Consider the following 26,467-nt stretch of genomic DNA (forward strand, 5'->3'; position numbering starts at 1 on the left):
GAGGGACGGGTCGGTGGGTGGAGGTGTGTGACTGTGACAGGAAATGATACAGTAGTGGAGGTTGGGGGTGTGGAGGGACGGGTCGATGGGTGGAGGTATGTGACTGTGACAGGAAATGATACAGTAGTGGAGGTTGGGGGTGTGGAGGGACGGGTCGGTGGGTGGAGGTGTGTGACTGTGACAGGAAATGATACAGTAGTGGAGGTTGGGGGTGTGGAGGGACGGGTCGGTGGGTGGAGGTGTGTGACTGACAGGAAATGATACAGTAGTGGAGGTTGGGGGTGTGGAGGGACGGGTCGGTGGGTGGAGGTGTGTGACTGTGACAGGAAATGATACAGTAGTGGAGGTTGGGGGTGTGGAGGGACGGGTCGGTGGGTGGAGGTGTGTGACTGTGACAGGAAATGATACAGTAGTGGAGGTTGGGGGTGTGGAGGGACGGGTCGGTGGGTGGAGGTGTGTGACTGTGACAGGAAATGATACAGTAGTGGAGGTTGGGGGTGTGGAGGGACGGGTCGGTGGGTGGAGGTGTGTGACTGTGACAGGAAAAGATACAGTAGTGGAGGTTGGGGGTGTGGATGGACGTGTCAGTGGGTGGAAGTATTGATCAACCTTGCTGATTGGTGATAGTCACTGTTTTTGAGTCTGGTGGTCCTGGTGTGGATGCTATACAGCCTCCTCCCTGATGGGAGTTGGACAAACAGTCCATGAGCAGCGTGAGAGGGATCCTTTGTGATGTTGCTGGCCTTTCCTGGCAAGAGAAGGGCGGGAAGGTTTTGGGATGCATTGGATTAGACTGGGTGCAAGATTCGAACATGTGAGGAACGAGAAGTTGCAATTAAAACATGTGGGATTTGTTTTGATGAAATAGGGAGTGTAGAAAGGATGAGTAGGGTATTAATAGGTGTGTGGCAGGCAGAAGGAATGGATTGGTGTGGTAGTAAACACGACTGGTTACGAGGGGAGACTAGGAATAGACAGATCGCGTGAAGGGAGGCTCAAATAATACTGTGTGTTCAAGGTGCAACAATCACAGTCAGCTCTAATATCATTGGCATATGTTATGATTTTACATCAGCAATACAGTGTTCATCCAGCTAAATTACAATAAGAAGTATATATATAGAACTAAAGTAAGTGTGCAATAAAGGAACAGCAGTTATTGTGTGCAATAAAGGAACAGCAGTTATAATGGGTGACTTCAATCTACATGTAGATTGGGTGAACCAAATTGGTAAAGGTGCTGAGGAAGAGGATTTCTTGGAATGTATGCGGGATGGTTTTCTGAACCAACATGTCGAGGAACCAACTAGAGAGCAGGCTATTCTGGACTGGGTTTTGAGCAATGAGGAAGGGTTAATTAGCAATCTTGTCGTGAGAGGCCCCTTGGGTAAGAGTGACCATAATATGGTGGAATTCTTCATTAAGATGGAGAGTGACACAGTTAATTCAGAAACAAAGGTTCTGAACTTAAAGAGGGGTAACTTTGAAGGTATGAGACGTGAATTAGCTAAGATAGACTGGAAAATGACACTTAAAGGATTGACGGTGGATATGCAATGGCAAGCATTTAAAGATTGCATGGATGAACTACAACAATTGTTCATCCCAGTTTGGCAAAAGAATAAATCAAGGAAGGTAGTGCACCCATGGCTGACAAGAGAAATTAGGGATAGTATCAATTCCAAAGAGGAAACATACAAATTAGCCAGAGAAAGTGGCTCACCTGAGGACTGGGAGAAATTCAGAGTTCAGCAGAGGAGGACAAAGGGCTTAATTAGGAAGGGGAAAAAAGATTATGAGAGAAAACTGGCAGGGAACATAAAAACGGACTGTAAAAACTTTTATAGATATGTAAAAAGGAAGAGACTGGTAAAGACAAATGTAGGTTCCCTACAGACAGAAACAGGTGAATTGATTATGGGGAGCAAGGACATGGCAGACCAATTGAATAATTACTTTGGTTCTGTCTTCACTAAGGAGGACATAAATAATCTTCCAGAAATAGTAGGGGACAGAGGGTCCAGTGAGATGGAGGAACTGAGCGAAATACATGTTAGTAGGGAAGTGGTGTTAGGTAAATTGAAGGGATTGAAGGCAGATAAATCCCCAGGGCCAGATGGTCTGCATCCCAGGGTGCTTAAGGAAGAAGCCCAAGAAATAGTGGATGCATTAGTGATAATTTTTCAAAACTCGTTAGATTCTGGACTAGTTCCTGAGGATTGGAGGGTGGCTAATGTAACTCCACTTTTTAAAAAAGGAGGGAAAGAGAAACCGGGGAATTATAGACCGGTTAGCCTAACGTCGGTGGTGGGGAAACTGCTGGAGTCAGTTATCAAGGATGTGATAACAGCACATTTGGAAAGCGGTGAAATGATCGGACAAAGTCAGCATGGATTTGTGAAAGGAAAATCATGTCTGACGAATCTCATAGAATTTTTTGAGGATGTAACTAGTAGAGTGGATAGGGGAGAACCAGTGGATGTGGTATATTTGGATTTTCAGAAGGCTTTTGACAAGGTCCCACACAGGAGATTAGTGTGCAAACTTAAAGCACACGGTATTGGGGGTAAGGTATTGGTGTGGGTGGAGAGTTGGTTAGCAGACAGGAAGCAAAGAGTGGGAATAAACGGGACCTTTTCAGAATGGCAGGCGGTGACTAGTGGGGTACCGCAAGGCTCAGTGCTGGGACCCCAGTTGTTTACAATATATATTAATGACTTGGATGAGGGAATTAAATGCAGCATCTCCAAGTTTGTGGATGACACGAAGCTGGGTGGCAGTGTTAGCTGTGAGGAGGATGCTAAGAGGATGCAGGGTGACTTGGATAGGTTGGGTGAGTGGGCAAATTCATGGCAGATGCAATTTAATGTGGATAAATGTGAAGTTATCCACTTTGGTGGCAAAAATAGGAAAACAGATTATTATCTGGTGGCCGATTAGGAAAAGGGGAGGTGCAACGAGACCTGGGTGTCATTATACACCAGTCATTGAAAGTGGGCATGCAGGTACAGCAGGCGGTGAAAAAGGCGAATTGTATGCTGGCATTTATAGCGAGAGGATTCGAGTACAGGAGCAGGGAGGTACTACTGCAGTTGTACAAGGCCTTGGTGAGACCACACCTGGAGTATTGTGTGCAGTTTTGGTCCCCTAATCTGAGGAAAGACATCCTTGCCATAGAGGGAGTACAAAGAAGGTTCACCAGATTGATTCCTGGGATGGCAGGACTTTCATATGAAGAAAGACTGGATGAACTGGGCTTGTACTCGTTGGAATTTAGAAGATTGAGGGGGGATCTGATTGAAACGTATAAGATCCTAAAGGGATTGGACAGGCTAGATGCAGGAAGATTGTTCCCGATGTTGGTGAAGTCCAGAACTAGGGGTCACAGTTTGAGGATAGAGGGGAAGCCTTTTAGGACTGAGATGAGGAAAAACTTCTTCACACAGAGAGTGGTGAATCTGTGGAATTCTCTGCCACAGGAAACAGTTGAGGCCAGTTCATTGGCTATATTTAAGAGGGAGTTAGATATGGCCCTTGTGGCTACGGGGATCAGGGGGTATGGAGGGAAGGCTGGGGCGGGGTTCTGAGTTGGATGATCAGCCATGATCATAATAAATGGCGGTGCAGGCTCGAAGGGCCGAATGGCCTACTCCTGCACCTATTTTCTATGTTTCTATAAGCAAAAAAATACCAAGGTAGTGTCCAAGGGTTCAAAGTCCATTCAGAAATCTGATGGCAGAGGGGAAGAAGCTGTTCCTGAAACATTGTGTGTCTTTAGACTCCTGTACCTCCTCCCTGGTGGTCGCACTGAGGGAGTGAAGGGACTCAGGATAGGGTGGATGGTTAAAAAAAAGTAAAGATAGTGTGCAGTCAGACAATAGGACAAAATTGCAGCCAGCAGGGTGAGTATCAGTGCATTAGGGATGAAAAAGGGTAGCAAATACAGCACTGAAAATGTTCTATCTCAATGCACTGAGTACAAGAAATAAGGTGGATGATCTTGTTGCACTATGACAGATTGTCAGGTATGATGTTGTGGCCATCACTGAATCGTGGCTGAAAGATCATTATAGTTGGGAACTAAATGTCCAAGGTTACACATTGTATCGGAGAGGGATAGGAAGGTAGGCAGAGGGGTGATGTGGCTCTACTGGTAAAGAATGGCATCAAGTCAGTAGAAAGGCATGACATAGGATCGGAAGATAGTAGTAGTAGTAGTAGTCGTCATACTTTATTGATCCCCGGGGAAATTGGTTTTTGTTACAGTTGCACCATAAATAGTAATAAAACCATAAGTAGTTAAATAGTAATATGTAAATTATGCCAGTAAATTATGGAATAAGTCCAGGACCAGCCTATTGGCTCAGGGTGTCTGACCCTCCAAGGGAGGAGTTGTAAAGTTTGATAGCCACAGGCAGGAATGACCTCCTATGATGCTCTGTGCTGCATCTCGGTGGAATGAGTCTCTGGCTGAATGTACTCCCGTGCCCAACCAGTCCATTATGTAGTGGATGGGAGACATTGTCCAAGATGGCATGCAACTTAGACAGCATCCTCTTTTCAGACACCACCGTGAGAGAGTCCAGTTCCATCCCCACAACATCACTGGCCTTACCAATGAGTTTGTTGATTCTGTTGGTGTCTGCTACCCTCAGCCTGCTGCCCCAGCACACAACAGCAAACATGATAGCATTGGCCACCACAGACTCGTAGAGCATCCTCAGCATCGTCCGACAGATGTTAAAGGACCTCAGTCTCCTCAGGAAATAGAGACGGCTCTGACCCTTCTTGTAGACAGCCTCAGTGTTCTTTGACCAGTCCTTGTTAAGAAACCGCAAGGGTAAAAGGACCCTGTTGGCAGGCCTCCCAACAATGGCTGCGATGTGGACCACAGATTACAATGGGATACAGAAAAAGCATACTTACTATTTGTAGTAAGCACAAAGTTGTGATTGTGGGAGATTTTAATTTTCCACACATAGACTGGGAAACCCATACTGTAAAAGGGCTGGATGGTTTGGAGTTTGTAAAATGTGTGCAGGATAGTTTTTTGCAACAATATATAGAGGTACCAACTAGAGAAGGGGAAGTGTTGGATCTCCTGTAGGGAATGAGACAGGTCAGGTGACAGGTATGTGCTGGGGAGCACTTCGGGTCCAGTGATCACAATGCTATTAGTTTCAATATAAAGATGGAGTTTAATGCTGATAAATGTGAAGTGCTACATTTTGGTAGGACTAATCAAAATAGGACATACATGGTAAATGGTAGGGCATTGAAGAATGCAGCAGAACAGAGGGATCTAGGAGTGATGGTGCATAGTTCCCTGAAGGTGGAATCTCATGTTGGCCTTTATAAATCAGAGCATTGAGTATAGGAGTTGGGATGTAATGTTGAAATTGTATAAGGCATTGGTGAGGCCAAATTTGGAGTATTGTGTACAGTTTTGGTCACCGAATTATAGGAAAGATGTCAACAAAATAGAGAGAGTACAGAGAAGATTTACTAAAATGTTACCTGGGTTTCATCACCTAAGTTACAGAGAAAGGTTGAACAAGTTGGGTCTTTATTCTTTGGAACGTAGAAGGTTGAGGGGGGACTTGATAGAGGTATTTAAAATTATGAGGGGGATAGATAGAGTTGGGGTGGATAGGCTTTTTCCATTGAAAGTGGGGGAGATTCAAAAAAAGAGGACATGAGTTGAGAGTTAAAGGGCAAAAGTTTAGGGGTAACATGAGGGGGAACTTCTTTACTCAGAGAGTGGTAGCTGTGTGGAACGAGCTTCCAGCAGAAGTAGTTGAGGCAGGTTCTATGTTGTCGTTTACAGTTAAATTGGATAGATATATGGACAGGAAAGGAATGGAGGGTAATGGGCTGAGTGCAGGTTGGTGGGACTAGGTGAGAGTAAGAGTTCGGTACGGACTAGAAGAGCTGAGATGGCCTGTTTCCGTGCTGTAATCGTTATATGGTTATATTAGAAAGGCAATGTTATGATCGTCATGGGAGATTTTAACATGCAGGAAGATTGGGAAAATCAGACTGGTCATGTGTCTCAAGAGAGTGAGTCTGTTGAATGCCTATGAGATGTATTTTTAGTTGAGTTTGTCGTTGAGCCTGCTGGGGGATCAGCTATACTGGATTGGGTGTTATGTAATGAACCGGAGGTGATTAGGGAGCTAAAGGTAAAAGAATCCTTCACAATATGATTGAGTTCAGCTTGAAATTTGATAGGGAGAAAGTAAAGTCTGATGTAGCAGTATTTCAGTAGAATAAAGGAAACTACAGTGGTATGAGAGAGGAGTTGACCAAAGTAAATTGGAAGGAGGTGCCGGCAGGGATGACAGCAGAGCGGCAATGACATGAGTTTCTGGGGAAAAAATGAGGAATGTGCAGGACATGCGTATTCCAAAAAAAAATGAACTACTCAAGTGGCAAAATAGTACAACCATGGCTGACAAGGGCAGTCAAAGCTAATGTAAAAGCAAAAGAGAGGGCATCCAACAAAGCAAAAATTAGTGGGAAGATAGAGGATTGGGAAGCTTTCAGAAACCTACAGAGAGCAACTAAAGGAGTCATTAGGAGATAAAAGATGAAATATGAAAGCAAGCTAGCAAACAATCAATATGAGGGTGGATAGAAACAGCTTTTCCAAGTGTATAAAAAATGAAGGAGAGCTGAGGCCAGAGAAATAATGACGTGAGACAAGGAGATGTCAGATGAACTAAATGAGTATTTTGCATCAGTCTTCGCAATGGAAGACACTAGCAGTGTGCCATATGTTGAAGGGTGTGAGGGAAGAGAAGTGGGTGCAGCTACCATGACAAGGGAGAAGGTGCTCAAAAAGCTGAAAGACCTAAAAGTACATAATTCACCCTAGGGTTCTGAAAGAGATAGAATTAGAGATTGTGGAGGCATTAGCATTGATCTTTCAAAAACCATTGGACTCTGGCATGGTTCTAGAGGACTGGAAAATTGCGAATGTCACTCCACTCTTTAAGAAAGGAGGGAGGCAGCAGAAAATAAATTATAGACCAGTTAGCCTGACCTCAGTGGTTGGCAAAATGTTGGAGTCAATTGTTAAGGGTGAGATTATGGAGTACTTGGTGACACAGGACAAGGTGGGATAAAGTCAGCAGAGCTTCCTGATCAAAATCTTGCCTGATGAACCTGTTAGAATTTTTTGAGGAGATTACAAGTAGGATAGATAAAGGGTTTGCAATGGATGTTGTATATTTGGACTTTCAGAAGATCTTTGAAAGATACCACACATGAGGCTGCTTACCAAGTTAAGTTGGTATTACAGAAAAGTTACTAACATGGTTTGAACATTGACTGATTGGTAGGAGGCAGTGAGTGGGAATAAAAGGATCCTTTTCTGGTTGGCTACCAGTGACCAGTGATATTCCACAGGGGTTGGTGTTAAGACCACTTCTTTTTATGCTGTATATCAATGATTTAGACGATGGAATAGATGGCTTTGTTGCCAAGTTTGCAGATGATACGAAGATTGGTGGAGAGGCAGGTAGTGTTGAGGAAGCAGCTAGTATGCAGTGGACTTAGACAGATTAGGAGATTGGGCAAGAAAGTGGCAAATGAAATACCATGTTGGAAAATGCAAGGTCATGCACTTTGGTCAAGAAATAAATGTGCAGACTATTTTCTAAATGGGGAGAAAATCCAAAAATCTGATATGCAAAGGGACTTGGGAGATCTTGTGCAGAACATCCCAAAGGTTAACTTGCAGGTTGAGTAGGTGGTAAGGAAGACAAATGCTATGTTCGCATTCATTTCAAGAGGTCTAGAATAGAAGAGCAGGGATGTGATGCTGAGGCTTTATAAGTCACTGGCCTCATCTTGAATATTGTGAACAGTTTTGGGCCCCTCTTCTTAGAAAACGTGCTGGCATTGGAGAGGGTCCAGAGGAGGTTCACAAGGATGATTCCAGGACTGAAAAGGTTATCATATGAGGAACGTTTGATAGTTCTGGGTCTGTACTCACTGGAATTAGAAGGATGAAGGGGGCAGGGGAGGAGTCTCATTGAAACCTTTCGTACGTTGAAAAAACCAGGCAGAGTAGAAGTGAAAAGGATGTTTCCCTTGGTGGGGGAGTCAAGGACGAGAGGGCACAGCCTCAGGGTAGAGGGGTGTCCATTTAAAACAAGACGTTGAGAAATTTCTTCAGCTGGAGGGTGGTAAATTTGTGGAACTTATTACCACAGGCAGTTGTGGAGGCCAGGTCATTGGGTGTATTTAGGGCAGAAATTGATTGTTCTTGATTGGACACGGCATCAAAAGTTACGGGAGAAGGCTGGTGAGTTGGACTCGGGGGATGGGGAGTAAAAAGTTGATGAGCCATTATTGCATGAAAGAGCTGACTCGATGGGCCAAATGCCCTAATTCTGCTCCTATGTCTTATGGTCTCATGGTCAATGAGAAGAGGCATGTCCTGAGTGATGGGGTCCTACCTACTGAAGAGTGGCTTGTTGAAGATGTCCTCGATTCTGGGGTGGTCGCAGCCCATGATGGAACTGGCTGAGTTTACAGCTTTCTGCAGCGTTTCAGATCCTGTGCAGTGACCCCTCACACCAGACAGTGATGTACCCTGTCCGAATGCTCTTATCGGTACAGGAGCTGCAGCTTCTCCTGTTCCTGTGCAGTGACCCCTCACACCGGACAGTGATGCACCCTGTCCGAATGCTCTTATCGGTACAGGAGCTACAGCTTCTCCTGTTCCTGTGCAGTGACCCCTCACACCGGACAGTGATGCACCCTGTCCGAATGCTCTTATCGGTACAGGAGCTACAGCTTCTCCTGTTCCTGTGCAGTGACCCCTCACACCGGACAGTGATGCACCCTGTCCGAATGCTCTTATCGGTACAGGAGCTACAGCTTCTCCTGTTCCTGTGCAGTGACCCCTCACACCGGACAGTGATGCACCCTGTCCGAATGCTCTTATCGGTACAGGAGCTACAGCTTCTCCTGTTCCTGTGCAGTGACCCCTCACACCGGACAGTGATGCACCCTGTCCGAATGCTCTTATCGGTACAGGAGCTACAGCTTCTCCTGTTCCTGTGCAGTGACCCCTCACACCGGACAGTGATGCACCCTGTCCGAATGCTCTTATCGGTACAGGAGCTACAGCTTCTCCTGTTCCTGTGCAGTGACCCCTCACACCGGACAGTGATGCACCCTGTCCGAATGCTCTTATCGGTACAGGAGCTACAGCTTCTCCTGTTCCTGTGCAGTGACCCCTCACACCGGACAGTGATGCACCCTGTCCGAATGCTCTTATCGGTACAGGAGCTACAGCTTCTCCTGTTCCTGTGCAGTGACCCCTCACACCGGACAGTGATGCACCCTGTCCGAATGCTCTTATCGGTACAGGAGCTACAGCTTCTCCTGTTCCTGTGCAGTGACCCCTCACACCGGACAGTGATGCACCCTGTCCGAATGCTCTTATCGGTACAGGAGCTACAGCTTCTCCTGTTCCTGTGCAGTGACCCCTCACACCGGACAGTGATGCACCCTGTCCGAATGCTCTTATCGGTACAGGAGCTACAGCTTCTCCTGTTCCTGTGCAGTGACCCCTCACACCGGACAGTGATGCACCCTGTCCGAATGCTCTTATCGGTACAGGAGCTACAGCTTCTCCTGTTCCTGTGCAGTGACCCCTCACACCGGACAGTGATGCACCCTGTCCGAATGCTCTTATCGGTACAGGAGCTACAGCTTCTCCTGTTCCTGTGCAGTGACCCCTCACACCGGACAGTGATGCACCCTGTCCGAATGCTCTTATCGGTACAGGAGCTACAGCTTCTCCTGTTCCTGTGCAGTGACCCCTCACACCGGACAGTGATGCACCCTGTCCGAATGCTCTTATCGGTACAGGAGCTACAGCTTCTCCTGTTCCTGTGCAGTGACCCCTCACACCGGACAGTGATGCACCCTGTCCGAATGCTCTTATCGGTACAGGAGCTACAGCTTCTCCTGTTCCTGTGCAGTGACCCCTCACACCGGACAGTGATGCACCCTGTCCGAATGCTCTTATCGGTACAGGAGCTACAGCTTCTCCTGTTCCTGTGCGGCTGCCCGTACCAGACAGTGATGCACCCTGTCCGAATGCTCTTATCGGTATAGGAGCTACAGCTTCTCCTGTTCCTGTGCGGATGCCCGTACCAGTCAGTGATGCACTCTGTCAAAATGCTCTCGGTACATCTCTAGAAATTTGTGAGTGCTTTTGGTGACACACCGATTCTCCTCAAAACCCTAATGAACTGTAGCCACTGTTTCACCAATATGTCGACTCCAAGAGAGATGTTCAGACTCAGGAACCCAGGGAGAGATTAGAGGCACTGGGGTACTAAAGAATGTAGTAACCGGGGGACAGGGACAAGGGCTGGGTGAATTCTAACTGTGTGATGTATTTAAATTTCAGATTGGCATCGGAACAGCATCAAAGATCTGGGCACACACCGATCCAGTGTCACTGCGCAATTCCACAGTGCACGAACAGGTAGGATGGTCCTGGTCCTGGGCCTGCTGGCCTCTGCGGCAGATTGGGACTGCAGCCCCATGCACATGACCCAAACTCCCCTCCCACTGCTCGTACACTTCCAGCTCCCAGTTCTCCCGGTACTTGTCACGAAGAGGGTCAGTTCAGGGAGAGTGAACCCCTCTGCTTCTCCTGACACTCGTCACGAGGAGGGTCAGTTCAGGGAGAGTGAACCCATCTGCTTCTCCTGACACTCGTCACAAGGAGGGTCGGTTCAGGGAGAGTGAACCCCTCCAGTTTTCCCAACAGACGTCACGAGGAGGGTCAGTTCAGAGAGAGTGTCAGATGTGGTTTGCAGGGAACTTTGCGATGTTCATCGTTATTGTGGCCGGTTTGTGGCGCAATGGCATCAGCGCTGGACTCTGGAGCGAAGGTTCCCGAGTTCGAATCCAAGTCAGGCCACCCCCTGAGCACGCTTTTCATCCGTGCCGGGTTGAGCATCAAGCTAGCCACTCAGCCTTGTAAAAAAAGGGTCGAGTCAGAAACATTCATATCGTGACCCGGTTAATCTGAAAGGAGACCAATCCTGACACTACGCACCAGACAAGAATGGCTGACTGTCTGGTGCAACACGATAATAAAAAAATCATTATTGTCACATGAGAACATGGAGGAGGCCCTTCGGCCCTCAATGTTGTGCTGAACCAAGTTAATTAGCAATCCAATGCCAACTAAACTAATTCCTTTGGCCTACCCGATATCCATACCCTTCCATTTCCCTCCCATTCTATCTAAAAGAGTCTGAAAAGACCCTGATGTGTCTCTCGCTACCACCACCCAGGTACCCAGTACTCTCACTCTCTGTGCCAAAAAAACTTGCCTGGACATCTCTCCTGCAATGGAGGAGACCAGAACTGTCTGCACTGCTCTGGCTAAGTTTTATAAAGCTGCAACGTAGCCTGCTGATTTTTAAGCTCAATGTCATCTGCCTTCTGAGCCACCGGATGTTCAGAATTTTCAGCAGCAAAGGTTGTGGAGATGAACCATTGAGTTACATTTCCCACCAGCAGGAACGTAACCGAATGGTTCATCTCCACAACCAGAACCGGGTTTCGTGCCACTGGCATTCGTCATGAAACTTTTTATTTTATGGCAGCAGTAGATTGTGAGACATAATAAAAATTGTAGGTATATCTGAAAAAAGACATTTAAATAAGTGGTGAAAAAAAGATGGAACAAGTACTGAGTTCAACGTCCATTCAGAAATTTGATGGCGGAGGGGAAGAAGCTTTCCCTGAATCATTGAGTGTGTGTCTTCAGGCTCCTGTACCTCCTCCCTGTTGGAAGCAATGAGAAGTGGGCATGTCCTGGGTGGTGGGGGTCCTCAATGATGGATGCCGCCTTTTTGAGGCATCACATTCTGAAGGTGTCCTCGACGCTGGGGAGGTTAGTGTCCATGATGGAGCTGGCTGAGTTTACAGCTTTCTCGGTCCTTCCAAGGAATTGAATGGATATTTTAGGAGAGCTGGCTCGAATGCTATCTCTGTACCTGTGTTTTTTTTTCCTCTGCTTACAAAGGTGTTCAGGGATCGCTACAGACTTAAATCACCTGACCCAGGAATGGGTGTCACAGTAGTACAGCAGGGGCACAATTGAGACCATCCTGACTGGCTGCATCACTGCCTGTTATGGGAACAGTACTTCCCTCAATCGCAGGACTCTGCAGAGAGTGGTGTGGACAGCCCAGCACATCTGTAGTTGTGAACTTCCCACGATTCAGGACATTTACAAAGGCAGGTGTGTAAAAAGGGCCCATAGGATCATTGTCACCCCAACCACAAACTGTTCCAGCTGCTACCATCCGGGAAACGGTACCGCAGCATGACAGACAGGACCAACAGGCTCCAAAATAGCTTCTTCCACCAGGCCTTCAAACTGATCAACTCATGCTGATGCAATTGTATTTCTATGTTATATTGACTGTCCTGTTGTAGATAATATTTGTTATAAATTGTTTAGTGCTCATTTAGACGGAGACATAACATAAAAGATTTTTACTCTTCATGTATATGAGGGATGTAGGTAATGTCAATTCAATTTATGCAAGGATACCCTGCGTCAATTAGACTGCAGAATCTACATTTGATTTGCCTCATTAGGCTCTCTGTATGAGAGTGACAGAGTTGTGTAATGATTACAGCACCGGTGATCCGGGTTCAAATCCCACTGCTGCCAGGAAGGTGTTTGTCCATTTTCCCACAGCGTAACCCAGACACTCAACTTTAAACTGATAGACAACTCACAAAGTTAGTGCAAGTATTCAGTGAAGAAAGACTTGGTAAAATGGACTGGACATAGAACGTGATATAGGTCCTCAGACCCATGATGTTCCGGGCTGGTGTTGTGGATGTACTGCGGGTGGGAGAAGTCTACTGGGTTCAGTACAGAATGTCAGTGTAACTCTGTTACAGTGCCCGTGGACACTATCTGGTACGTTCTCCTTGTACCTGTGGGTTTCCTTGCACGTTCCAAAGTCATAGGGCTTGGTCAGTTCATTGGTCCCGAGGGTGTGTTTGGCTTTTCTCTAGGCCGCCAAGGCAGACTAGCGATTATCGCGACACATTGCGGGTCGGACCTTCAGAGTTTGCTGTCTGTAAAAAGTTTCTACACCCTTCCTGGTTTGGAGGTTAATTAGTCACTGTAAATTGCCCTGTGATTTTCGTTTGTTTGTTGTTCAGTCGCTAAGTGGAATGTGACTCTTCGTGATCTGCGATAGAGAGGTGGGTCACTGTGCGGTGCGGCTCGTGGGCCGGAAGGTCCGATTCCACAGTGCATCACCAAGTTGTAAATATCGGTGACCTGGGGTTGCCTGTTGGACCACTGGAAGGGGAGACAGTTGAGAGTTTCACAGCTGGGTGATGCGTGGATACGTGGCCGATTCAAATTTGCCCGAGTCACCATACATTGATGGGCTGAGTGGTCTTCTGCGCTACAATGACTCATTTTTAATTTCTCCTGGCTGCAGGTTCGGAAGCTGCTGAGATCCCTCTTGGAAAGCAAGATGGGACTGAACATCAGCGTCCAGCAGCCAAACCAGAGCCAGCCGCTGCCTCCATCGTCCTTCCAGAGGTTCCTGCGGGCCAGGAACATCCCTGGGGCAGTGCTCACCGACCACCAGGGCAGCTTCACCAACAGGTAGGCAGCCACAGTGATGGCGCAGCCTTGTACCCAGCAGGCACTGGGATATAGAAAGCCCCCTGTCATCCTCCTGCTGCAGCCCCAAGGATAGGCCACTTTCTCTGCTGCTGTGCATGCTGGGTTTCGGCAGGCCCATTGTTGGGTTCAGCTTGGAGTTTCTTGACATTCCCATTTTTCCTCCTTCAGGGTCTGAAGTGCTGTAGCAGACGGATAAAGAAAATAACCTTCTCTTTATAGGGCTGCAGAACTCCACCAATGATTACCTGTATTCATCACATTTACATCAAAGCATTCAGTGAATGCCTTTTTAACAACCTACACAGTCTGTGGGTGTGCTGTGGGACAGCCCGCAAGTGTAACCACACCTACGGTGCCAACATGCCAAGCCCACAGTGTCATTCGACCACTTCAGCACAGAAACAGGCCCTTCAGCCCATCTAGTCTGTGTCAAACTATTAATCAACCTGCAGCCAGACCATATGCCTCCCATCCATGTACTCGCAATCAGCCTGGCATTCACTGCTGCTCATTCCCCTTCTGAGTGAAGCTCCCCTCACGTTCCCTTCAACAGACCCGGACCACATTTCAGCCGTAATCCATGATCTGTGGTTCTGGGGACTTGCTGACCTGAGGGAGAGGTCAGCAGGCCTTGTCCTCGGTGCTTGACCACGAGGACTGCTGGTTTCCATCCTCAGCACCTGGTTTCTGATGTTTGTGACAGGAACGTGCAGCCAATGGCTCAAAGTTGGGTGAGAGTAAATGTGTGACCCACACACGCGACCCAGCTTCGCATTCGTGCCACCCCACTGTAGTTGTCGGGAAAGTTCGGTTCTGAGACTCACTGACAATGAGGCACCAGTGATTCCTCACACATTCCTTGAAACATTCTCGTGAACCTCGTCCTTGGTGGTAGAGGTCATGGAGCCAAACAGGCAGGAGTAAATGCTTTGTGTACAGACAGTGTCAAGCTTCACAGGAGCTATTGTAGTTGCACTCACCCAGGCACCTGAGGGCCTTGCAGATACGGGGAATGGCCTTAGGGTCTACCGAGGGGAGTCACAGTCCAGCTTCCTAAACTGTCACTTAGGACAGCAGTGAATGTCCCCCATCTCACTCTGCCCTTGGCCATCTTTCCAGAAACCAGTTTCAGTCTTGGTCTTGTTCAGGACTTCGCTCATCCTCTCAGTTTTCACGTCAGTCAGTCCTGCAGTTCCTGGGTGGAGACTCAGGGATGCCGCCACATAGATAGAGTGGATGTGGAGAAGGATTCTTCATTGCTCTTTCCGTAACGCTTCTGTCTTACCGGTCAGGGTTGTTAGCCCAGAGCTGAACCCCTGAATCCGGATGGCCGGTGGACCACTCTTAGTCCACCCGTACCCTTTGACCTGTTTGGCATGGGTGACCCTGCCAAGAGCCAAAGCACAAGGCCCTGACTCCAGCCAACATAGCTTTCTGGGTCATTGAGACACGCACCCCTCCAAACCACGACAAAGTAGGTCTTTTAGGACTATCAAGATCCTGGGGAGTAGATTTGGGACGGAGTTGAGGAACTGCTTCTCCCAAAGAGTAGTGAATCTGTGGAATTCTCTCCCCAGGGAAGCAGTAGAGGCTTCCTTGCAAAATATATTTAAGACACAGTGAGACAGATTTTTGCAGAAGGGGAATTATTGTCCTGGGGAAAAGTCGGGTATTTGGAGCTGAGTCCACACCTGGAACACAATAGGGGTCACCACAGCAGTATAGCAAATAGGACTGTGTTATTACAGTTCAGGGCATCGGAGTTCAATTCCGACATGCTCTTGTCGTTGACCACAGGGCGCTCAGCCCCTTTGGGAACCACAGTCTTGTCATTGACGACAGGGTGCTCAGCCCCTTTGGGAACCACAGTCTTTCACCGGTTCAGTAGAAACATTAAAGTAGTGGTCAAGTATTGCTAGAGAAGGAGATGAAAGCTGGCAGGGAAAGTTGGGGTGGATGGAGACCGATGTTGAGCAGAAGTTCGCTGATCATGATAACATCAATCCACCAGTACTTTCCCACAGACCGTGTCTCCATATGACTAGGATCTCATTGTCTGCTACTCAGGACCATGTCCATAAATCTCTCAACTTGCCGTGCAAAATGATAGGGTAGTTAAAAAGATGTCTGGTGTGTTGGCCCTCATTTGTCAGGGGATTGAATTCAAGAGCCGTGAGGTAATGTTGCCGCTCTGTAAAACCGTGCTTAGACCACACTTAGAATATCATTTTCAGTTCTGGTTGCCTCATTATAGGGTTAATGTGGAACTTTTAGAAACAGTGCAGAGGACATTTACCAGAATGCTGCCTGGATTGGAGAGCATGTCTTATGAAGAAAGATTGAGCAAGCAAGGCCTTTTTCTTTGGAGTGATGAGAGATGACTTGATAGATGTGGACAAGATGATAAGAGGCCTGGAGAGAGTGGACAGCCAGAGACTTTTTCCCAGGATGGAAATGGCAAATAAGAGGGGGCATAATTTTGAGGTGATCAAAGAAAGTATATAGGGGTGAAGTCAGAGGTAAGATTTATACACAAAAGTGGTGGGTCTGTGGAATGTCTTGCCCAGATAAATTAGGGGGCATTAAAGAGACTCTTAGATAGGTACATGGACGTTAGAAAAAATGGAGGACTATGTGAGAGGGAAGGGTTAGATTAATCTTGGAGTAGGTGCTGCCCTCCAGTGCTCGCTCGGTGGAAGAGTAAGTTGGTCCAGGACATTCTATAGACATGCCATCAGGGTCTTTGGTTGTATATTTTTTCTTTGTAGTTATGTACACTGAAAAAGTAATGATATGTGCTGTGTGTTTTGTGCTAGTGGTAATGTGTCTTACGCCTTGGCCCCAGAGGAACTCTGTTTTATTTGGCCATGACTGAATGAAAATTAAACTTGAACTTCAGTTCTAAGGTTGGCACAACATGGTATGCTTCAGGGGCTGTACTGTGTGCTCATGTTCTTTGTTCTATAAAGTGGGCACTTGGAAATGTAGGCAAAGGAAGACGTGGAGGAAAGGAACTGAATTTGTTTCCACAATAACGATAACCGTTCAAGTTCCAATTTTCCCAGGTACTACCAGAGTGTTTACGACTTGGCCGAAAACATTGGATTGCGTTACCCAGATGGTCTCACTCCTGAGGAAGCATTGAACCACATCACAGACACGGCAAAGGTAGGAGAGACCAGAAACCCCTGCAAATATTAAACCATCCCAGAATGTTCCTGTGAACATTAAACCGATTCCAGATTCCCAACCCTCCCCAAGGAGATATGGAATTATTATCCCCCTCACCGGGACCTCCTGGGAACATTATCCCCCTCCCCGGGACCCCCTGGGAACGTTATCCCCCTCCCCCGAGACCCCCTGGGAACGTTATCCCCCTCCCCCGAGACCCCCTGGGAACATTATTCCCCCTCCCCGAGACCCCCTGGGAACGTTATACCCCTATCCCGAGACCCCCTGGGAACGTTATCCCCCTCCCCCGAGACCCCCTGGAAACGTTACCCCCTCCCAGGGACACCCTGGGAACGTTACCCCGCCTCCCCCGAGACCTCCTGGGAACATTATTTCCCCTCCCCCGAGATCCCCTGGGAACGTTAACCCCCTCCCTGGGACCTCCTGGGAACATTATCCCCCTCCCCGGGACCCCCTGGGAACGTTACCCCCCCTCCCCCGAGATCCCCTGGGAACATTATGCCCCTCCCCCAGGACACCCTGGGAACATTATCCCCCTCCCCCGAGACGCCCCGGGAACGTTATTCCCCCTCCCCCGAGACGCCCTGGGAACGTTATACCCCTCCCCCAGGACACCCTGGGAAAGTTATTCCCTCTCCCCCGGGACACCCGAGAACGTTATCCCCCTCCCCCGAGACACCCTGGGAACGTTATCCCCCTCCCCGGGACCTCCTGGGAACATTATTCCCCTCCCTGGGACCCCCTGGGAACGTTATCCCCCTCCCTGGGACACCCTGGGAACGTTATCCCCCTCCCGGAGACAGCCCAGAAATAATATACCCCACCTGCAGAACCCCCCACCCCCCCCTGAGAATAATATCCCCCTTTAGGGGATCCCTGGGAATAAAAACACACCTCGGGGACCTCCTGGGAATATTATCTCCTGGGGATCCCCTGGAAATATGATCCCACTTCCAGGGGCCCCTGAATATTATCTCCCTCCCGGGACCTGGGAATATTACCTCCCTCCCGGGGACCCCCTGGAATATTATCTCCCTCCCGGGGACCCCCTGGAATATTATCTCCCTCCCGGGGACCCCCTGGAATATTATCTCCTACCCAGGGACCCTCTGGAATATTATCTCCTACCCGGAGACCCCCTGGAATATTATCTCCCTCCTGGGGACCCCCAGAATATTATCTCCCTCCCAGGGACCCACTGGAATATTATCTACTCCCGGGACCCCCTGGAATATTATCTACTCCCAGGACCTGCTGGAATATTATCTCCCTCCCGGGGACCCCCAGAATATTATCTCCCTCCTGGGGACCCCCTGGAATATTATCTCCCTCTGGGGACCCCTGGAATATTATCTACTCCCGGGAGCCCCTGGAATATTATCCACTCCCAGGGATCTCCCCAGGACTGTTATCACACTTGGGGAACCCTTGGGAATATTATCCCAGTCCCGGACACCTTCCTGGTGGTATTTTTCCCCTCCCAGGAACCCCCTGGGATACTGTCTTCCTTTCGGGAACCTCCCACGTAAATATGAACCCACTCCTAGTGACCCTGTCCTCTGTCCACTCTGTGATCGAACTCATTGTGGCTCTTTTCTCTCTCAGTCCCTGGCAGACGTGGCCACCCTGGTGGTGAGAACATTGTACCTACAGGCGGGAGGCAATGGCAGCCTGGAGAACATCACGGCCGACCCACAAACAGTAAGACTCTTTCATAAACATGAGATACTGCAGATACTGGACAGCTTCAATTTTCAGAAGGCTTTTGGCACATAAAGCTACTTAAAAAGCTAAGAGCCCTTGGTATTACATGAAAGATACTAGCATGGATTGAAGATTGGCTGATTGGCAGGAGGCAAAGAGTGGGAATGCTGGCCGGTGGTGTAGTGACATCCACACCGGTCTTAGAGATGAGTGGTCCTGGGTTCAAATCCGGCCGGCTCCTTGCATTCCATTCGTGCTGGGTTGAGCATCGCGCCGGCAACTCGGCCTCGTAAAAAACAGACAAAAATGTCAAAGGAACGGTAAGGTTGCTACAGGGAACAACAGTAACAGAGTGGGAATAAAGGGGGCCTTCTCGGATTGGCTGCTGCTGACTAGTGGTGTTCCTCAGGGGTTGCTGTTAAAGGACCAATTATTTTCACGTTATATGTTAATGATTTGAATGACAGAATTGATGGCTTTATTGCAAGTTTGTGGATGGTACAGAGATAGGTGGGGGGCAGGTAGTGTTGAGGTAGCAGGGAGGCTGCAGAAGGACTTGGACAGATTGGGAGTTCGGGCAAAGAAATGGCAGGTGGAATACAGTGTCAGGAAGTGTATGGTCATGCACTTTGGTAGACTGAATAAAACGTAAATTATTTTCTAAATGGAGAGAAAATTCAAAACTCAGAGGTGCAAAGGGACTTGGGAGTCCAATGCAGGATTCCCTAAAGGTTAAATTGAAGGTAGTGGGGAAGACAAATGCAATCAATGTTAGCATTCATTTCGAAATGACTGGAATATAAGAGCAAGGATGTAATGTTGAGGCTTTATAAAGCACTGGTCAGACTACATGGAGTATTGTGAGCAGTTTTGGGCCTAAGAAAAAATGTGCTGTCATTGGAGAGGAGGTTCCAAGAATGAAAAGGTTAATATATGAGGAGAGTTTGATGACTCTGGGCCTGTACTTGCTGGAGTTTAGAAGAATGAAGGGGTATCTCATTGAAAAGTATCGAAAGCTGAAATGCCTAGATAGACTGGATATGGAGAGGATGTTTCCTATAGTGGGGGAGTCTAGGACCGGCGGATACAGATAGAGTGGATGTGGAAGAGGATGTTTCCTATAGTGGGGGAGTCTAGGACCAGCAGATACAGATAAAGTGGATGTGGAGAGGATGTTTCCTGTAGTGGGGGAGTCTAGGACCAGAGGAACACAGATAGAGTGGATGTGGAGAAGATGTTTCCTATAGTGGGGGAGTCTAGGACCAGAGGACACAGATAGAGTGTGTAGCCCCCGGCCAGACTCAGGGTCGCTCGGCTCACTGTCATCTAGGGAAATAGCCCTTGACCCCACCAAACTGGGTAATTAGTTTGTGTGGATACTGTGTGATGTACCCCACCCCGCCCCAATAACAGACAATACACCAGATACAATTAAGTGATTTACAGTTTATAGATATTACTGGAACTATATAATTAATAGAGAATAAAATATAAAAGGAAAATCAAAGGCACCTCACTTATCAAAGTTCAATCTCTACGTGCACAAACAGTTGGAGCTCAGGACCCTTCCTCTTCACCCTGCAACCCCTCGGACCACCTCAACTGGCCGCCTGGGACCAACAATGATGGTCGACCAGACGCTCCACACGAGTCCATCTCCGTCTCCTTGCCGAACACCCTCCTTGGGGTCCGACCCCGTTAGCGGACATCACAGCACCTGGTCCATCCTCTGTCTTTCCCTTCCGCCTTCTGCCTCCAAAACCCCGTGCATACAAATCTTCCAGATACACCAAAATCATAACAACTGTCCCAATTGGTTCATAACATCTTCTTATCACCACCTAACCCAAAACAAGCTGCTAGTGCAAGAACTTTCTCAGCATTTAACATAACAAAGAAGCATTCCCAAGTATAACATAACAAAGAAGCCATTTTAATTAGCTTACGCAGTAACATAAAAGATGAAACCCCCTTACAAGTGGATGATAGGTTCATGATTAGTCAGGGCATCAAAAGTTACGGGGAGAAGGCAGGAGAATCGGGTTGAGAGGGATAATAAATCAGCCATGATGGAATGACAGAGCAGACTTGACAAGCCAAGTGGACTAATTCAGCTCTTGTGTCCCATGGTCTTATGGTTTAACACAGAAATGCCTGAGGAACTTGGGTCAGGCAGCATCTGTGGAATGGCTTAACACAAATGTTAACATTTCGAGCAGAGACCCTTCATCGGGACTGCCTATTTCAAATGGCTGGTCCATATCGCTCTGGGGGTCTTGGGGAGGGGATTGACTGAACGGATTTTTTTTGGACAGTAATTGGAATCAGCAGCCTCCATACAGGACGGCCTAGAGGCAGTCTGGCACATAGCATAGCGTCCTTACAGCCCAGGGCATTGGACTTCAATTCCTGCATCCTTTGTAAGAAAGTTTGTATGTTCTTCCTCTGTATGTGTGGATTTCCTCCAGGTGCTCTGGTCTCCTCCGTTCTCTTCAAGTCTCCTCTGTTCTCCAGTCACCTCCGTTCTCCTCCAGTACCTCTTGGCGCTCCGTTCTCCTCGAGTTTCCTCCAGGTGCCCTGGTCTCCCTCCCATGCCAGTCAGGTTAATGGTCATTGTAAATTGTCCTGTGATTAGGCTGAGGTTAAATCAGTGGGTTGCTGGCTGGCCTGGAAGAGAGAGACAAAGAGAAAGAAAGAAATGTAATTGACATTTTGGCAGTTACACAGGAATGGATGGACAGGGGTTTGAGCTAATGGAGTGGTGTAGAACTGCCCACAACTGCAATTGGACAGGAAGAGCTCGGGAACTGAGGGGCAGATTCTGGTTAGTTTGGGGGATTGGGCAATTTATGAAGGGGGTGGGATGCAAGGAGCAGAAGTGGGGGGAGAGGTGATAGTGCACTGCTGGACAGGCTTGCTCTGCACCTCAGTGAGCTAACGGTGTTTTGAAGAAAGAGCAAGATAGTGACGTTTGGAGAAGGGAGGGAGGAAGACGGGTGTAGGGGTAGGCAGGGAAAGTTTAAAGCAAATTTATTATCAAAGTACATATATGTCACCATATACAACACAGATTCATTTTCTTGTGGGCATACTCAGGAAGCACAAAGAAACATGGTTTTTTGTTTTTTGTGTGCCGTACTCTGCCAGAGCCTCGGCGACCACTTATTTTTTCAAGTAGTTGTCTTGGAGGAAAGATTCTGTGAGTGGTCCCCCACGTCCTTCTCACAGTGCAGTTTTTTTCTTTACGAGGCCCAGTTGCGAGCTCGACACTCAACCCGGCACGGATGGAAAGCGTGCCCGGGAGCAGCCCGACTAGGTTCGAACTTGGGAGCCTTCGCTCGTCTGGTGCTGAGGTCACTGCGTCACCAGCTGGCACCAAAAAACGCGATAGAATCACTGAAAAAGCTGACAAATACCCAACGTGCAAATACAAAATGAAAATAATAATAATTATTATCAATACTGTAAGTAACAAATATCAAGAACATGAGATGAAGAGTCCTTGAAAGTGAGTCCATAGTTTGTGGGAACTGTTCAGTGCTGGGGTGAGTGAAGTTATCCCCTCTGGTTCCAGAGCCTGTTGGTTGAGGGGTAATAACTGTTCCTGAAGCTGGTCGTGTGGGTCCTGAGGCTCCTGTACTTTCTTCCTGATGGCTGAGGGGTAATGACTGTTCCTGAACCTGGTGGTATGGGTCCTGAGGCTCCTGTACCTTCTTCCTGATGGTTGAGAGGTAATAACTGCTCCTGAACCTGGTGGTACGGGTCCTGAGGCTCCTGTACCTCCTTCCTGATGGCAGCAGTGAGAAGAGAGCCTGGCCTGGGCGGAGGGGGTGCTGCTTTCCTGCAACAGCACTCTGTGTAGATTGGAATGTGGGAGGATGAGAGCACAGAGGCTGAAACAGTGACGTTGAGAGGCAGGCAGGGGTAAGAGATGGACCGCACTGAATGCAGCTGCAGGTGCAAAGGGGCTTGGGAGCCTTGTGAGAATTTCCTAAAGGTTAATTCTCAGGTTTCTGTTGTAGTCCCTGACTCTGTAACCCACTCATACGAGAAGTAGGGAATATTATACCATCTGCTCTCGGAAGTAAGCAAGAAACAAATTCAGAAATCAGAGGTGCAGGATTCCCCAAAGGTTAATTTGCAGGTTGAGTCCGTGGTAAGAAAGGAAAATGTTAGCATTCATTTTGAAAGGACTGGAATATAAAAGCAAAGGGAAATAAGGAAAACCCTTATTTGTTACACGTACCTTGTCTCAGACAGTGGTTGCATCAAATCAAGTCAGCGAGAATTGTGCTGGGCACACTCCCAACACTGACATAGCGTGCCTACAACCCGCTAACCCTAACTCGTACGTCTTTGAGATGTGGGAGGGATCAGGTCACGGGGAGAACGTACAAACTCCTTACAGTCAGCGGAGGGAATTGAACCCCTATCGTTGATCACTACAGCATTTCACACTCCACACTACTGTGCTGCCATTACAAGCATGTGATGCTGAGGCTTTATAAGGCTTTGGTCAGACCACATTGAGAGCCGTTTTGGCCTTATTTAAGAAAGGATGTGCTGGCATTGGAGAGGGTTCAGTGGTGATTGACAAGAATTAGATTAGATTGGATTCAACTTTATTGTCATTGTGCCGAGTACAGATACAAAGCTAAAGAAATGCATTTAGCATTTGACCAGAAATGCAAAGAATAGTGTTGTTTACAAAATAACTGTGAATAAAAAGTAAGTGCTACAGCACACAAATATAAAAGTACTGAGACAGTACAATATGGGTGCAATACTGCGTAGCGCTGTGATATGAGGTTCAGCAGGGTCACAGCCTCAGGGAAGAAGCTCTTCCTGTGCCTGCTGGTGCGGGAGTGGAGGCTCCTGTAGTGCCTACCGGATGGGATGAGAGTAAAAAGTCCATGGTTAGGGTGAGATGCATCCTTGATAATGCTTTTCGCCCTTCCCAGGCAGCGTTTATGGTAGATGTTCTCAATGGTGGGCAATTGGGTGCCGATAATCCGCTGGGCAGTTTTCGCCACACGCTGGAGTGCTTTGCGGTCCGATACGGGACAATTGCCATACCACAGTGAGATGCAGTTGGTGAGTATGCTCTCAGTGGTACAGCAGTAAGAGTCTGTCAGTATCCTGGGACAGAGGTGAGCTTTCTTGATGCTCCGCAGGAAATAAAGGCACTGTTGCGCCTTTTTGATCAGGATGGAGGAGTTCAGGGACCAAGTGAGATCCTCGGAAATGTGGACTCCAAGGAATTTGAAGCTTGATACATGCTCCACTACAGCTCCGTGGATGTAGATGGGGACATGAATGTGACTCCTAGCATGCCTGAAGTCCTCAATGATCTCCTTGGAATTATCCTAGGGTTAACATATGAGGAGCGTTTGATGGCTCTCGGCCTGTACTTGCTGGAGTTTAGAAGAATGGGAGGGAGGAGGATCTTATGCAAACCTATGAAATATTGAAAGGCCTAGATAAAGTTGACGTAGAGAGAATTTTTCCTATAGTGGGCGAATCTACGATCAGAGGGAACAGCCTAAGAATTGAAGGATGTTCCTTTCAAACAGAGATGAGGAGGAATTACTTTCGTCAGAGGGTGGTGAATCTGTGGAATTCATTGCCACAGATGGCTGTGAAGCCCAAGTCATTGGGAATATTTAAAGCAGAGGCTGATAAGTTCTTGTTTAGTCAGGGCATCAAATGTTGTGGGGAGAAGGCGGGAGAATGGGGTAGAGGGGGATAATAAATCAGCCATGATGGAATGGTGGAGCAGACCCAATGGGCGGAATGGCCTGATTCTGTTCCGATATCTTGTGGAAAGTGTAATTAAAGGGTGTAGAGGGAGTGGGGTTACTCTGAAGATAGAAACATAGAAACATAGAAAATAGGTGCAGGAGTAGGCCATTCGGCCCTTCAAGCCTGCACTGCCATTCAGTATGATCATGGCTGATCATCCAACTCAGAACCCTGTACCAGCCTTCCCTCCATACCCCCTGATCCCTGTAGCCACAAGGGCCATATCTAACTCCCTCTTAAATATAACCAATGAACTGGCCTCAACTGTTTCCTGTGGCAGAGAATTCCACAGATTCACCACTCTCTGTGTGAAGAAGTTTTTCCTAATCTCGGTCCTAAAAGGCTTCCCCTTTATCCTCAAACTGTGATCCCTCGTTCTGGACTTCCCCAACATCAGGAACAATCTTCCTGCATCTATCCTGTCCAATCCCTTTAGGATTTATATGTTTCAATAAGATCCCCCCTCAATCTTCTAAATTCCAATGAGTATAAGCCTAGTCGATCCAGTCTTTCATCCCAGGAATCAATCTGGTGAACCTTCTTTGTACTCCCTCTATGGCAAGGATGTCTTTCCTCAGATTAGGGGACCAAAACTGCACACAATACTCCAGGTGTGGTCTCACCAAGGCCTTGTACAACTGCAGTAGTACCTCCCTGCTCCTGTACTCGAATCCTCTCGCTATAAATGCCAGCATACCATTTGCCTTTTTCACCGCCTGCTGTACCTGCATGCCCACTTTCAATGACTGGTGTATAATGACACCCAGGTCTCGTTGCACCTCCCCTTAAGATGGTGAGAAGAGTGGAGGTATTAAAGTAGGTAGGCAGGGAGGACAGAGTGGGATGTTCAAGGGCATGGGTGGAGGGACTGATATTGACCCCACATGTGCATCCTCTCTCCCTCTGCCAGGTGACCCGGATGTTATATGGATTTATAATCAATTGGAATAATTCCTGGTTCCAGTCGATCATCAGCCAGGACAAGAAAGACCTTTTTAAGAGTAAGCATTGTGGCACAGGAGTCGGGAGGGTTTCCCGTCTCCCTGGGGATTGGATGCTGTAGGCGTGAATGTTCCTGAAGGGAGGGGAGGAAAGGTGTTGCTTCGTCACCTGGAGCTGGAGCACGCTGGCAAATAACTCCCAACACACCCACGTGTGTATGTGTTCAGTGTCAGATGTGTGTCTGTGTGTTCAGTGTGAGTTGTGTGTGTGTGTGTGTTCAGTGTCAGATGTGTGTCTGTGTGTGTTCAGTGTGAGTTGTGTGTGTGAGTTGTGTGTCTGTATTCAGTGTCAATTGTTTGTGTGTGTGTTCAGTGTCAGTTGTGTGTCTGTGTATGTTCAGTGTGAGTTGTGTGTGTGTGTTCAGTGTCAGTTGTGTGTCTGTGTGTGTTCAGTGTGAGTTGTGTGTCTGTGTTCAGTGTGAGTTGTGTGTGTGTGTTCAGTGTCAGTTGTGTGTCTGTGTGTTCAGTGTGAGTTGTGTGTCTGTGTGTTCAGTGTCAGTTGTCTATCTGTGTGTTCAGTGTGAGTTGTCTATCTGTGTGTGTTCAGTGTGAGTTGTGTGTCTGTGTGTTCAGTGTGAGTTGTGTGTCTGTGTTCAGTGTCAGTTGTGTGTCTGTGTGTTCAGTGTGTGTTGTGTGTTTGTATTCAGTGTCAATTGTTTGTGTGTGTGTTCAGTGTCAGTTGTGTGTGTGTGTTCAGTGTCAGTTGTGTGTCTGTGTTCAGTGTGACTTGTGTGTCTGTGTATGTGTTCAGTGTGAGTTGTGTGTCTGTGTGTGTTCAGTGTCAGTTGTGTATCTGTGTTCAGTGTCAGTTGTGTGTCTGTGTGTTCAGTGTCAGTTGTGTCTGTGTGTGTTCAGTGTCAGTTGTGTGTCTGTCTGTGTGTTCAGTGTCAGTTGTGTGTCTGTGTGTTCAGTGTGAGTTGTATGTCTGTATTCAGTGTCATTTGTTTGTGTGTTCAGTGTCAGTTGTGTGTCTGTGTATGTTCAGTGTGAGTTGTGTGTGTGTGTTCAGTGTGAGTTGTGTGTGTGTCTGTGTTCAGTGTCAGTTGTGTATTTGTGTGTT

General features: G+C 47.7%; 1 protein-coding gene across 1 annotated transcript in view; it reads left to right on the forward strand.

The window, feature by feature from the left end:
- The window catches only part of ncstn (nicastrin), a 93,165-nt gene that overhangs the window by 17,506 nt on the left and 49,192 nt on the right, over positions 1-26,467 (forward strand). The window contains exons 10-14 of the mRNA XM_072253228.1: positions 10,436-10,513; positions 13,518-13,687; positions 16,774-16,876; positions 18,506-18,601; positions 25,317-25,407. Of these exons, the coding sequence (XP_072109329.1) occupies positions 10,436-10,513; positions 13,518-13,687; positions 16,774-16,876; positions 18,506-18,601; positions 25,317-25,407 (538 nt within the window). The remainder of the gene's footprint in view (positions 1-10,435; positions 10,514-13,517; positions 13,688-16,773; positions 16,877-18,505; positions 18,602-25,316; positions 25,408-26,467) is intronic.

The sequence above is a fragment of the Mobula birostris genome, chromosome 3 (assembly GCF_030028105.1).
Source record: "Mobula birostris isolate sMobBir1 chromosome 3, sMobBir1.hap1, whole genome shotgun sequence".
Classification (NCBI taxonomy): domain Eukaryota; kingdom Metazoa; phylum Chordata; class Chondrichthyes; order Myliobatiformes; family Myliobatidae; genus Mobula; species Mobula birostris.